The 12,593-nt window shown below is 40.5% G+C and overlaps 1 protein-coding gene across 1 annotated transcript; it reads left to right on the forward strand.

Moving 5' to 3' along the window:
- The first annotated feature begins 6,626 nt into the window (after nt 1-6,626).
- Exosc3 (exosome component 3) lies at nt 6,627-11,761 on the forward strand. The gene is made up of 4 exons (XM_003470882.5): nt 6,627-7,352; nt 8,276-8,425; nt 10,278-10,429; nt 11,407-11,761. The coding sequence occupies exons 1-4, from the start codon at nt 6,975-6,977 to the stop codon at nt 11,606-11,608; spliced, it is 882 nt and encodes a 293-aa protein (XP_003470930.4). The 5' UTR covers nt 6,627-6,974; the 3' UTR covers nt 11,609-11,761.
- The last annotated feature ends 832 nt before the right edge of the window (nt 11,762-12,593 follow it).

A 12,593-nucleotide genomic window follows, 5' to 3' on the forward strand; every position in this document is an offset into this window, starting at 1 on the left:
AGAACTGTAGTTTTAATTTTTTTTTTTGTTTAAAAAAATCAGCTATTTGTGATTCTAAAACATAGAGACTAGACTCTGCTACTAGTCTATAGTTCAGCAAAAGAGAGAAATGGTAAATAGGATGTCATTAAAATTAAAGAGATCACCAGGTGTGGTTGTGCATACCTGTAATCCCAGCACTAGGCAGGCAGAGGCAGGAGGGTTGCTCTGAGATCCAGGCCAGCCTGAGCTATAATGTGAGTTCAAGGCCAACCTGAACTGCCTTGTGAGATGCTGTCTCAAAAAATGTAAAAATATCCTTCATAAAACCCTATTAGGAAACTGAAAAGCCCCAGACCAGAAGAAAATAATTACCAGTCATATATCTGATAAAGAATTTATGTCCAGGCTATGTAATGCATTCCTATAATTCAATAAGAAGGCCAGCAACTCAGTTTTTTAAAAATGGGCAAAATATTTGAATAGACATTTCACCACAAAAACACACAAATGACCAGTAAACACATTCAAAGATGTTCAACATCATTAATCATTGGGGTGGTACAAATGAAAAGCACAATGAGATAATACTTCTCACTCATTGGAATGGTTTTAATAAAAAAGGCAATAACAATTGTTGATGAGGATGTGGAGAAACTGGACCTTAATACCTTATTGGAAGAAATGTGTAACAGTATAGCCACTTTAGAATAAAGTTTTGATTTCTTAAGAAGTATAAGTTTATTGGGGATGGGGGTTTAGCTCAGTGGCATAAGCGCCTGCCTTGCAAGTGTGCAGTTGTGAGTTCAATCCCTGGTACCGATAAAAAGGAAAAAGACAAAAAAAAAAAAAAAAGAAGTATAAGTTTATCATATAGCCAGTAATTCCACTTCTAGGTACCTATCTGTCCAAGTGAAATGAACACACACACACAGACTTGTATAGGAATGTTCACAATGTTATTTATAAAACCCAAGAAGCAGAAAATGCAAATGTCCATAAACTAGTGAATGGATAACACAGTACCATATATTGTAGCCATGCAAGAGTCTACTATTCAAAATTAAAAGGAATGAATTAAGTTAATAAGGTTTTGGCTTTTTTTTTTTAGTACCGGGACACAAACTCAGGACCTTGTGCTTGCCAGGCAGTCACTTATGCCACTGAACTATACCCCAGCCCAAAAGGAATGAATTAATATATTCTGCAAACATGTATGAATGTTCAAAACATCATTATTAGTCAAAAGAAGACAGACCAAAAACTATGCAGTATCTTGTTCAGTTCCATCTACATGAAATGTCCAGAAAAGACCAGAGAAACAGAAATTAGATTGTGGATTAGGTGAGGCGAGGGGAGGAACAAATAGGCATGATGAATATTTTTAGAGTGATGGAAATATTCTAAGACTCAATTTTGGTAACAACAGTCCATGAATTCACTAAAAACATTTGAACTGTATACTGAAGGTGAATGAAATTGAGTGTGTATAAATTATACCTCATGAAAGCTATTTTAAAAAAGATGTCAGGTAATCAGAAGGATAAAACAGTACATGGGGTTTCTGAGTAAGAGTTGAGGAAGGTTTAACAGACATGCAAGAAGAGCTAACCTCTTAAAAAGTTGAGGTGCATGAGTGCTCTACAGTGATTATTTATTTATTTAGTTTTGTCTTTTTCAGTACCAGGGATCAAACTCACGACCGCACACTTGCAAGGCAGGCACTTATGTCGCTGAGCTAAACCCCCAGCCCCTACAGTGATTGTTTTAAAACACTGTTATTGTTTGGATTTTAGATGTTGCTGGCCATGTGTTGGAGGTTTGGTCCTTAGGGTGGAACTCCTGGGAGATCACAGAGCCCTTCAGAGGTGGAGTCACAGGAAGATCTTTCAGTAATTTACCGAGGGGTGTGCTCTTTGAGGAGATCGTGGGATCCTGGTTTCTTCCCCCTTTTCCACTTCCTGTCCACCAGAGGAACAGTTCCGCTGTGTACACTGCACTTGCCATGCTGCGCTGTCTCACCACAGGCTTGGAAGCAGTGAGGACAACCAGTCAGGAACTGAACCTCCAAATTGGAAGCCAAAACAAACCTTTTCTCTTTATAAATTGATTGTTTCAGGTACTTGTTAAATTTGACAGAAAGCTAACATAGCCTCTGACAACTAGGTACATCCTACAGTGTGACCTAGGTGTGCAAGAGATTATTTTGAGTTTCGTAGCTTGATCAGCAACAAATGCAGTTTCCAGCAGATTTTCTGTTTTCCATTAATAATAAGAAGTTGGCCCATGCAGTAGTGGACTCATCATACAATTAAAGTAAGGTAAAAGAGCTTTTTAAAAGTGTAAATTCACAGGACAAAAAGAGCAGGAGGCAAAAACAGATAAAAATTTGCAACAAATATGGTACCTACTACAGAAAACACAGTTATCACCTAAAACAGCTGCAGATGGGTTTCTGCAGCTACTTGTCTTTTAGGATAAGAACTAGAGGGAAAACACAGGTAAAAATTTTCTCCACTTCCCAGAGTGAAACTCTTCATTCATTAAGTAATAATTGCCACTTTCCCCTTGGCAACCACTGCTGTTTACCAAAAGCTTTGCAGACTTAAAATTATTTACCTACATTACTTAGGTGAAATCTAGAAATGGCTATTTTATTTATCTTTTTTTCCATTACTGGAGATTAAACCCAGTGTGCTCTACCTCTGATCTATAGCCAAGCCATTTTTATTAATTTATTTTGAGGTGGGGTCTCCCTAAGTTGTCCAAGTTGGTCTTGAACTTGCAATTCTCCTGCTTCAGTCTCCTGAGTAGCTGCAATTACAGGCAAGTACCACCATGCCTGGTTTAGAAATAGATATTTTCCAAGGTGGAAGATATGTTATTGCTTTCCCTCAAACATTTTTTTTCAGCCTAGAGCAAAAGTACAGTAAAAAATTTATATAGGAATATCCATCATACAGTGTTTGTGAAGCTGGAGAAACTTTAAACAGGTTTAAAGCAAGTGGAGTTTTCCTTGGTACAGAAACTCCTTCATAGACTTTTATACAATGCTTTTGATGTACTAGATCTAAGTTCTGGGAATATAAATTGCATACAGATGTTCTGGCTTTAAACCAACACGTTTGACGTTATAGTAAGTTACAGGCAGTGAGCTTCGGAAACACTGATCAAGGACCGTTAGCTCCAACTCAGGGTTGGAGGACATTTCCTGGAGGAGCTGGGGAAGCAAACAAGTTTTAGAGGGGAGGGAGAAGGGGGAGAGAGGCTGGGTTGTTACATTAAATGTCTGTCTCTATACTACTTTTTAATTACATTTTCAAGCAAACAAGAGAATAGTGTTATAAAAAACAACCATGTTCTACATACTCAGACTCAACCATTTTTAGAATTTTGCTACTTACTTCATCTTCCTTCAATTTCCTGTGGAAATAGTTCTTTAGTGTGTGTTTATATGTAACACAAATTTTTATTATATATAACATAAAATTTGCCATTTTAGGTGAGCCATTTAAGTCTAATTCAGTAGCATTAAGTTTTTTCTGAAACTCTGTACCCTGTAATTCCTACTGCCCCTGTCGCTGGCTTCCTGACTACTCAACTTTCTGTCTCCATGGATTTACCCTTTTACAACTTTCATACAAATGGAACAGTATACACTATAGCCTTTGTATCTAGCTTCTTTCACAGAATAACTGGAGAAACAGATTTAACACAAAATATTCATATACATAAGATTTACAATATTGGGTTACAGTGGCCCCCTGCAGAGTCAGATAAGGGAGAGCACAAAAGGTCTGTCTGCATACTGAAGATCCGAAGGATCCAGCCAAAGGCATGGAGCTCACCAGTGTCCCGAGTGAGTCCATGTCAGGATGTGGACGGGTCTGTGCTGGAAGCTGGGACACTGTCCGAGGTGAAGGTGAAGGGGAAGCCTGGAGCTCCTCTGAAGAAACAGAAGTCAGCGTTTCTTCTTCATTTCCCTTCATTTGCACTGTTCAGGCAATAAACCCATGCAAGGTGGGTCTTCCACTTTCAGTAAATTTCTTCAGCCACACCCAGAACCATGCTGATCCAAATTAGTCAGGTATTTCTTACTCAAGTTAACATGGTCAACTATCACACACGAATACAGGTACTTTATGTTTTCCCCATGCACTCATGTATATCTGGGCCAATTATGTATAAAGCACTCACTCCTCTAACGGCATCACGACATGTGATTTTCATATGCAGTTTTCTATTTCAAGTTCTTTCTTTCACTTATCATATTTCTTGAAGAGTTACCTATGCAAAGTACAGTGCACTCTGCTCAGGGAAGTTGCAGTATAGCAAGGAAAAACAATCAGTGTCTAGGAAAATCAGCAGTTTAGGTGAATGTAGGAATAGGACACAATGATAAAAATTTAGGGCACTGAAGAAAATAGTGTTTTGACACTGCTGATAAGCAGGAGATAGATGCTAAAAGGCATACAGAAGTGATTCAACACATCTGAAGCAACTGTATTTATTTGTGTGATGACAACGGTATTTGTTTTTAGATTAAATCATATATTTTGATAAAGATACTAACTATACTTACATAGGCTTTTTTACTATTTCTGTATATAAATCAGCATATACTTCATTCGTAATTTTTAGGAACCAGTAAACTATAAAATATCAAAAGTTCATTTAGGATATTCACCTCCTTTAGGGCATCTATTTTTTTAAATTGGGAATCAGACTCAGGACTATATGCTTGCCAGGCAGGCGGTTATGGCCCCTGAGCTATCTTGCTGGCCCTAGGGCATCTATCTTGACCCCTAACTTCCCCTTACAAAGCAGTAACTAGCTCATTCTTTGTACCAGAGGTTGGGGTGGGAGGGATATTCCAACCATACTTTCCATTTTAACACTGATTATTTTCCTACGGTGACAGTGAATTCTCCCAGTGGAGAGACCCACACTCAGCTGCCTCTCAGTTCAACTCCTGTTTAGAACAAATGCTCAAGAATTGCTGTCTGAAAGGGGAAAAAGTCCAGATCTCACCAGAAAACAATGGCAAGCAATGTGTGATGTCATCTTTTCAACTTCTAAATTAGCAAACATTTCTAAAGTGTAGTTTCTGGGCATCTAGAAGGCCCTGGTCAGGTCCAGCCTTTCTATAAGTCATTTTGTAAATTTCCTTATAGGAAATTCTCCACTATGAGGAGAATGAGGACAGAGGCACTGGAACACAGAGCAGCATCAACTGCATTGGCTGCAAACCCGCAAGCCCACAGCAGAGAATGAGCCTGTTTGGTCTAGGCCATCCATAGGAAACTCCCTTGTGCACCTGACGAGGCATGCAGGACACACGCACTGGTTACCAGATTCTTTATTCTTCAATCACCTGTGACCACTTTTACAACCAGGAAAGCAAGCATGCATTGTTATTAAATATGATTTGGGACCATGAACCCACGGAGCCTTAGGGTCAGCCTGCATGCAGCCAAAGTTGAAGGTGCCACTTGGAGCCAGGATCCTGAGTTCCAAGAGTTCCCACTACTGGCCTATACACTCTCACATACTAGAAGCTGCCAGACACCAGCCAGGAGGTGAAGCACTGACATGGCGGCATGCACTGGGTAGCACTGTTCTGATTTCCTGTCTGTATTCTCTTGGAAACAAATTGGACTGGTTGCCATGTGCCTCTCCTAAAGGAAAGTAAACTTGACAGGGCTCTCAGATCTGGCCCAGTATCTCCTGGATACTCCACTGTGACCTGGGGGTGGGGGGGTCCTCCCAAAGGACAAGTCAGGGAACATTAACTCTTTCTTGGCTGGTCAGGGTCAGGGCCTGAGGTCCTTTGAACTCTCTCAGACATAGCCTTGAGCCAGCCTCAAAGGAGCTAGGCTTCCTCACTGAATACGGATGGTATCTACTTGTTCTATGCTTACTGGAGCTGGGTTAGAATGGGGAAGAGAGAAGCACAATTTATTATCATCTCTGCCCTAGGAACCACCACTGCTGTCAGGGAGGCTAATCAAGAAATTATTTCAGCAATCTGATTGCAAGACAAATGCTGTATCTCAGTTGGCCTCTTAATGTTGGGGAAAATGGTTCTGCCAACATTTTGTCAAATATGAAGCACGTTAGTGAAGGTAGGTTTTAAATACCCAAAAATTTTTTTAAAAATTCACATGGAAAGAGACGGGCAGCGCACATGGAGGGGAGCTAAAAGGAATTGTTCAGTCTTACCCTCCCGGTTTCTAGGAGCCTTCACCACTGCTGGGGGATCGATCAAACTCTAGTAGTACAGAACAATTAGAACAGTCAAAAGGGGAAATAACAGCAGGTATTTGTCCGAGTTACTGACTTTCCCAGACCACGAAGAGATAACTTAAGTATGTAACAAGGCGCATATAATATATGGATGTTTGCAGTGGGCAAAATACAGGGAAAAATACACATCAAAGGGAGATACCTGCCAGGTATTTCGTATTTTTGTCACAAATAATCACAACTACACATGGCAGCACACCAAGGGACAATGGGCAAAATTAAGTAACATTATTTCTCTCCGTTCTTTTTGTTGTCTACAACTCAAACAGGTATCTTTTTCCAGCTGCAACCGAAAAGGTTTTTTTTACGAGAAAAAAAAAATCCTGGTACAGAGTTAACCACCTTTCTGAGGCGTAAGTCGGAGGCGCGGAGCTCTGAACCCAGCCAACGCCCAATTTCCGAAGCCCTTCGGCTCAGTAACCTGAATAAAGCCTTCGTGGAAGCACCTGGTCAAGAGCTGCGCGTCCCCAGGCACCGGAAGTGGAGGGTTCTTAACCTACTCAAGCTAGGCATTTCTCACATCCTCCGCGCGGTTAGATTAAGATGAATGGACGTCTAACGACAGATTCACTGCTAACTACAAGGTAGGGAATCCACGGTCGAACTGCAAATGAGTTTCACATGCTTAAATCCAAGTCCCCAAAACCACAACTGTCGGAAACGGAAGTCGCCGGGTGGCCGACCATTGGATGCGGAACCGGAAGCGGAACTGGATACCGGAAATGGGCACGGCGGCGCCAGAGATGGCTGAAACGTTGCCTGTTGCGTCGGAGTCTCCGGCGGGTTGCAAGGCGCGGGCGGCGCGAAATGTGCTAGGTCAGGTGGTGCTCCCAGGTGAGGAGTTGCTGCTGCCTGAACAGGAGGAAACAGACGGCGTTGGCGTTGCCGGGGAGCGACCCCTGCGCTTGAATGCCGGGATGCGCTCGCGATTGCGCGTAGTGTGCGGCCCGGGCTTGCGGCGCTGCGGAGATCGGCTGCTGGTCACTAAGTGTGGCCGCCTTCGTCACAAAGAGTCTGGCTCTGGCAGTAGTGGTGGCATTTACTGGGTAGATTCGCAACAGAAGCGGGTGAGTCGGGTCTTGGGAGGGGCTCTGCGAAACTTCCCAAAAGAAGCAGGTATGGGACCTCACAGTCTCCCTTTGTGAAAGCTAGCCAGCGCTACCGTATTGTTGTGTCCACATGAACATCGTATAAAAACGTCCGAGGAGAGCGACCAGTGAAAAACGTTCTGGGAGACCTTGGGTCATGGTTGTCTTCAGAATCCGAAACGTCAGGAAGTAGTAGGCATGTTTTGGAATCCCAAAAAGCAAAACCAGTCGCAGTGAGTGGAAGTCACGAAGAGTTAAATTTCTCTTTGACTAGTTAAGAACGTTCATATAGGGGGCTGTAGATTTAGCTCAGCGGCATAAGCGCCTGCCATGCAAGCAGGCAGTCGTGAGTTCGATCCCCGGTACCGATAAAAAGGGAAAAGACAAAAAAAAAAAAAAAAAAAAAAAAAAGAACGTTCATGTAGGAAAAAACTGCCTAAAAACGGAATGCGCTGCCGTGGCTGTAAGGACCCTGTGTACTGGAGTTATGTGCAACAGAGGTGGGGACTTACTGGTAAGGGTATTAAAGAGAAATTGGTTTAGATTAATAGACTTTTTTTTTTTTTTTTCCTGTTACCAGGGATTGAACTCACGACTTTACGCTTGCCAGGCAGGCGTTTATGGTGCTGAGCTAAATCCCTGGCTAGATTAATAGACTATTAGAAGCTAAACAGCCAGGCCAGGGTTGTGTTCCAGTCCCAGTTAACAGTACTCTGGAGGCTGAGGTGGGAGGGTCCTTGAGAGGAGTTGGAGACTGGCCTGAGTAAATCCAAGACCCAACCTCAGAACAAACCCAAAGAAATAGCAGTTGCAAATTCGAGGGGGCCATCAAAGTGACGTTTTTGTTCGTAAACTTGAAGGATAATGTCATTAATGACTTTTCTCATTGTTTTCTTTTGTAGTATGTGCCAGTGAAAGGAGACCATGTGATTGGCATAGTGACGGCCAAATCTGGAGATATATTCAAAGTTGATGTTGGAGGGAGTGAGCCGGCTTCTTTGTCTTACTTGGCATTTGAAGGTGCAACTAAAAGAAACAGACCAAATGTACAGGTAATGAGAGGACCCTTTGGTTTAAACATAAAAAATGAAAAAATAAAAGAAACAAAAGGACTACTTCCCAGAACATTGTTATGCAGAAGTCTCCCCCAATTGTCTCCAAAATATGAGCTATTTTTCTAGTTGTGCAAGATCTCAGGTGCTCCAGCTCCAGGACCATACTTCATTTGCTCCATTAATCCTTGGGATGTTTTATCTCTGCTGAGTTGAATATATGCTTATCTATGTACTGCAGAAGTAAATTACCCATGGTTTAGGAAACTGGGACAAATGTACATTGTCTTTAGTAGCATCTGTCATCTTGGTTATAGGTCCCTGGGACTGAGAGAGGAGTAATCATGTTACCACAGATTTTCAATTTGGGCTTTTCAGGGAATGTAGCCATATTCTTCCTGCCATCCTAAGCTTTTGCTGGCTTCCTCACCTCTGTTCTTTCCTTCTGTTCTTCCTCTGTTCATAGGCCTTCATTTAGTCCTGCTTTTAGCCTATGTGAGTCTTTGATCTTTCGCATGTCCATTCCTTTATCTCTGCTGAGCATATTAAGGTATTAGCTCCTTTTTGACAGGACTCAAACATCTTCTAAACACCCATGCCTCCATATTTTTACCCATCCATCTTGACTTTTGAGAGCTGACATCCTCATACATTTCCTTTCTCAAAAGAAAAAATTCTTCAAAACCTACAGAATTTTTTGGCATTACACTTAGGGGTCTTCTCTTATCCAAAATTATATCCTTCATATACTATACTTAAACCATACCAAATACCCCTAAACTCAATTTCTGCCTTTGGGCCTTTGCTCATGCTGTTTCTTCTACCTTGCATTATGCCATCTCGTCAGCCTGTGGAACATATGCTTATCTTTTGAGGTCCAAGTTAAACGTCAGTACCACTGTAAAGCCACACCTAATTGTCACTTTTGTATCTTTGCTTATACTCTTTACTGGATGTACCCTTGAATGAAATTTACATGTACATTCCCACTGTTGTCTAAGGTCAAATGTTCCAAGGGCATCCTGTCTAGATCCTGTAGCTAACAAACAGTAGGTACTTATTGTTTTGCTTGCTAAGTAAACAATAAATTCATGTTCTATTTCTTCAGTTTCATTATTTTGAAGTTAAACTCTGAAATTTTCAAAGTAAATCTCTTTATCAGTAAGTTAACTAACAGCTGTTCCATTTGGTTTTGAATAATTGCATTCCAGAAGTTCCCTTTCTTTGTAAATCCCTAATTCTCTAGAGTAGGGCCACCTATAATAGAACTTTCTAAAATCCTGGTTATACACTAGTTAAATGTAGTTGCTGAGCACTTGAAATGTGACCAGTGTAATGGAAAACTGAATTTTAAATAATTAATTTTAATTAATTTAAATGTTAAGCTTAATTACATGTGAGTATGGGAAGGTATACTCTTGGAGGCTGTTTCTTTGGCCTTAAGACAGCTCCTAGTCTAAGATTTTCTGGTGGGTGAAAGGACAGTTGCACGTATTAATTTAACTCCACAGTAGAAGTGTAGAGTGTAGTCCAGCGATGGCAGACCTGCTAGAAACTAACTACCAAACTGCGACCTGAAACCCACTACTTTATTGCAGTGTCAAGACTGCAATTAAACCTGAGTACTGAGGTTTTAGTTTAGAAAAAACTCTTGTTAGTTCCTTTTCTCTTAAAACCATAGTAACACATTTGCCACAGGTGCGCCACCACTAGTGTAGTCAGTCCCTCAGCCACAGCACTGCAGGCGACTCACATTGTCGAATGGAAGGAGCCAGTAGCAGTTTCTGAAGAATGGTTTGCGGAAAGAAAGTAACATTTTCTTTTTTTTTTTTTTTTTTTTAAATAACTGTAGGTTGGAGATCTCATCTATGGCCAGTTTGTGGTTGCTAATAAAGATATGGAACCAGAGATGGTCTGCATTGACAGCTGTGGAAGAGCCAATGGGATGGGTGTAATTGGACAGGATGGACTTCTCTTTAAAGTGACTTTAGGCTTGATTAGAAAGTAAGTCCCAATGCCTACTTGCTTGTCTGCTGTCTTATAGTAATTATAAATTACACCTGCCTGAAAAGCTGACAACTTTGGAATTTGCGTTGTCCATTAACAGCACCTGAATTTCTCTTCAAAGTTAAAAATACCCATTTTAGTGTATGTGTAAACTGGAGATTATAGTCCCGCCCTGTCTTACTGTGTGGAACTTAGATCTGTGTAGTTCCTGGTGTTGTCCAGACTGCTGCTTCATCTTTAAATTCCTACACTGTCCCTTGCCTTTCTTCTCTAACAGAACACCTACTCTTCCTTACACTGACGCAGTCCAGTGGATGACCTTTCTTTCTTGTCTCAAAATCACTTGAATACAAATGCAATCTAAATTTGTGCAAAATTACCAGATTTCTTTAATGATGGCCAAATGCAACTGGACCAATGTGAACAATCCTCAAGCTTATGTAGACACTGACACAAGGCTTGTGCCACTCTATCTTGACAGCGTGAATAGTTGCCACTGAGTAGATACTTTGTCCGGTGTTCAGACCTTTCCCAAAGCTCTGTCACACTAAAGGGCTTTACTCCTACAACCACTAAGGTTGAGAGCTGGCTCCTAAGCCTTTCTTTCCTACCAGTTCTGCAGATTTGGAGGGTATGTTTGGGGCATTAGAAAAGCATGTTATTAACCAAGCAGCACCTTGTGGTTCCAGAGAGCCCTTACTGCTCTCCAGATACTGAGTTTAATACTAGGGAATAAGTTACCTGGTCAGGAAAGTAAGTTTCAAGTGTTTTCTTAGTACTGTAGTAATAAAAAAAAGCTTCGTGGAGGAAATGGGGGAAGAGGAAGGGGATGTAGTGTCATCTTATTTTATTCTTAGTGATGTTGATAGGGCTTTGAACTATTGAGAACTGCTCAGAGAAGGAGCATCTCTCTTAGGAGAGCCAGGACTCTGCACAACATGGTGTTACACTTCACTTTCTCTCTTCCTTACCAGGCTGTTGGCGCCAGATTGTGAAATTATACAGGAAGTGGGAAAACTCTATCCACTGGAGATTGTATTTGGAATGAACGGAAGAATATGGGTTAAGGCAAAAACCATTCAGCAGACTTTAATTTTGGCAAACATTTTAGAAGCTTGTGAACACATGACAACAGAACAAAGGAAACAAATCTTTGCCAGATTAGCAGAAAGTTGATAAATGTGGACTTCGCTAATGGGTCAATGGAACCAAGAAACTGGGTTTCCTACAAAAACTTTTCTGGTGAACCTCTCCTACTAAATCTTCAGGCAGGATGTGAATGTACATAATTAGTGTTTAGAGTACCAAATAAAATATTTTTGTAAGGAACTTACTGGTTTTCACCCATGTTCTTGTGGTCAAGAAATCATGAGTTTTGTGTATTTTTATATAATAATAAAACTATAGTTCATTTATTGGAAGATAACAGGTTGCAGCTTCTGTGGTTTGGAAGTCAGCATTAAAATTTATTTTCTGATTATAGTTGTGTTTGTTCCCCAAAGAAAATGTAGAATACATAAAAGTACAAAGAAACAATCAAAAGTCACCTATAATCACTTACGTCCCAGAAAGAGTATGTAATAATTTTAAGTGTGTTTATGTGGATCAACTACAAGACATGTTTCTTCACAATTAAACTGAGGCACAGAAATTTAACCTGGCCTGTATTTTTAACCAGTACATGTATGTGTTGAAGGTGGAATTACAGAGTATCTTTTGCAATATACTTTGAACACTACATTTCTCTCCTGATTATTAAAAACTCAATACTTATATTTTCATGTTATAGGATTATTTTGAATATATTGCTTTTTTGTTGTTACCTAATTAACACAATGATCAGGATTCTGTGTATCCAATTCTGGCCAATCTTATTTTGTTAAAGTCATTTTCTAGAAGTCAAGTTACTTCCTTGGGTTTTGAATCAACCAATGAGAAAGTTGTGTGGTAGAGTTGGAAAGAAAATTCTTTCATGCTATGTAGTACATTAACAAAGCTTTATAGGTGAAAATGAAGACTGGCAGATGAGGAAAGTTCCATGGTTTTGGGGTCACAGACCTCAGAATGAGTTACAGACCCCCCTGTAGCCTACCCATTGACAGTCCTTTAGGGATGAAAGAGATTATAAAACTCAGTAAACATACTGAGTTCAAAAAGATAT

Source organism: Cavia porcellus, unplaced genomic scaffold, assembly GCF_034190915.1.
Source record: "Cavia porcellus strain 051 isolate PalLab524CR breed Dunkin Hartley unplaced genomic scaffold, mCavPor4.1 scaffold_1, whole genome shotgun sequence".
Taxonomy (NCBI): domain Eukaryota; kingdom Metazoa; phylum Chordata; class Mammalia; order Rodentia; family Caviidae; genus Cavia; species Cavia porcellus.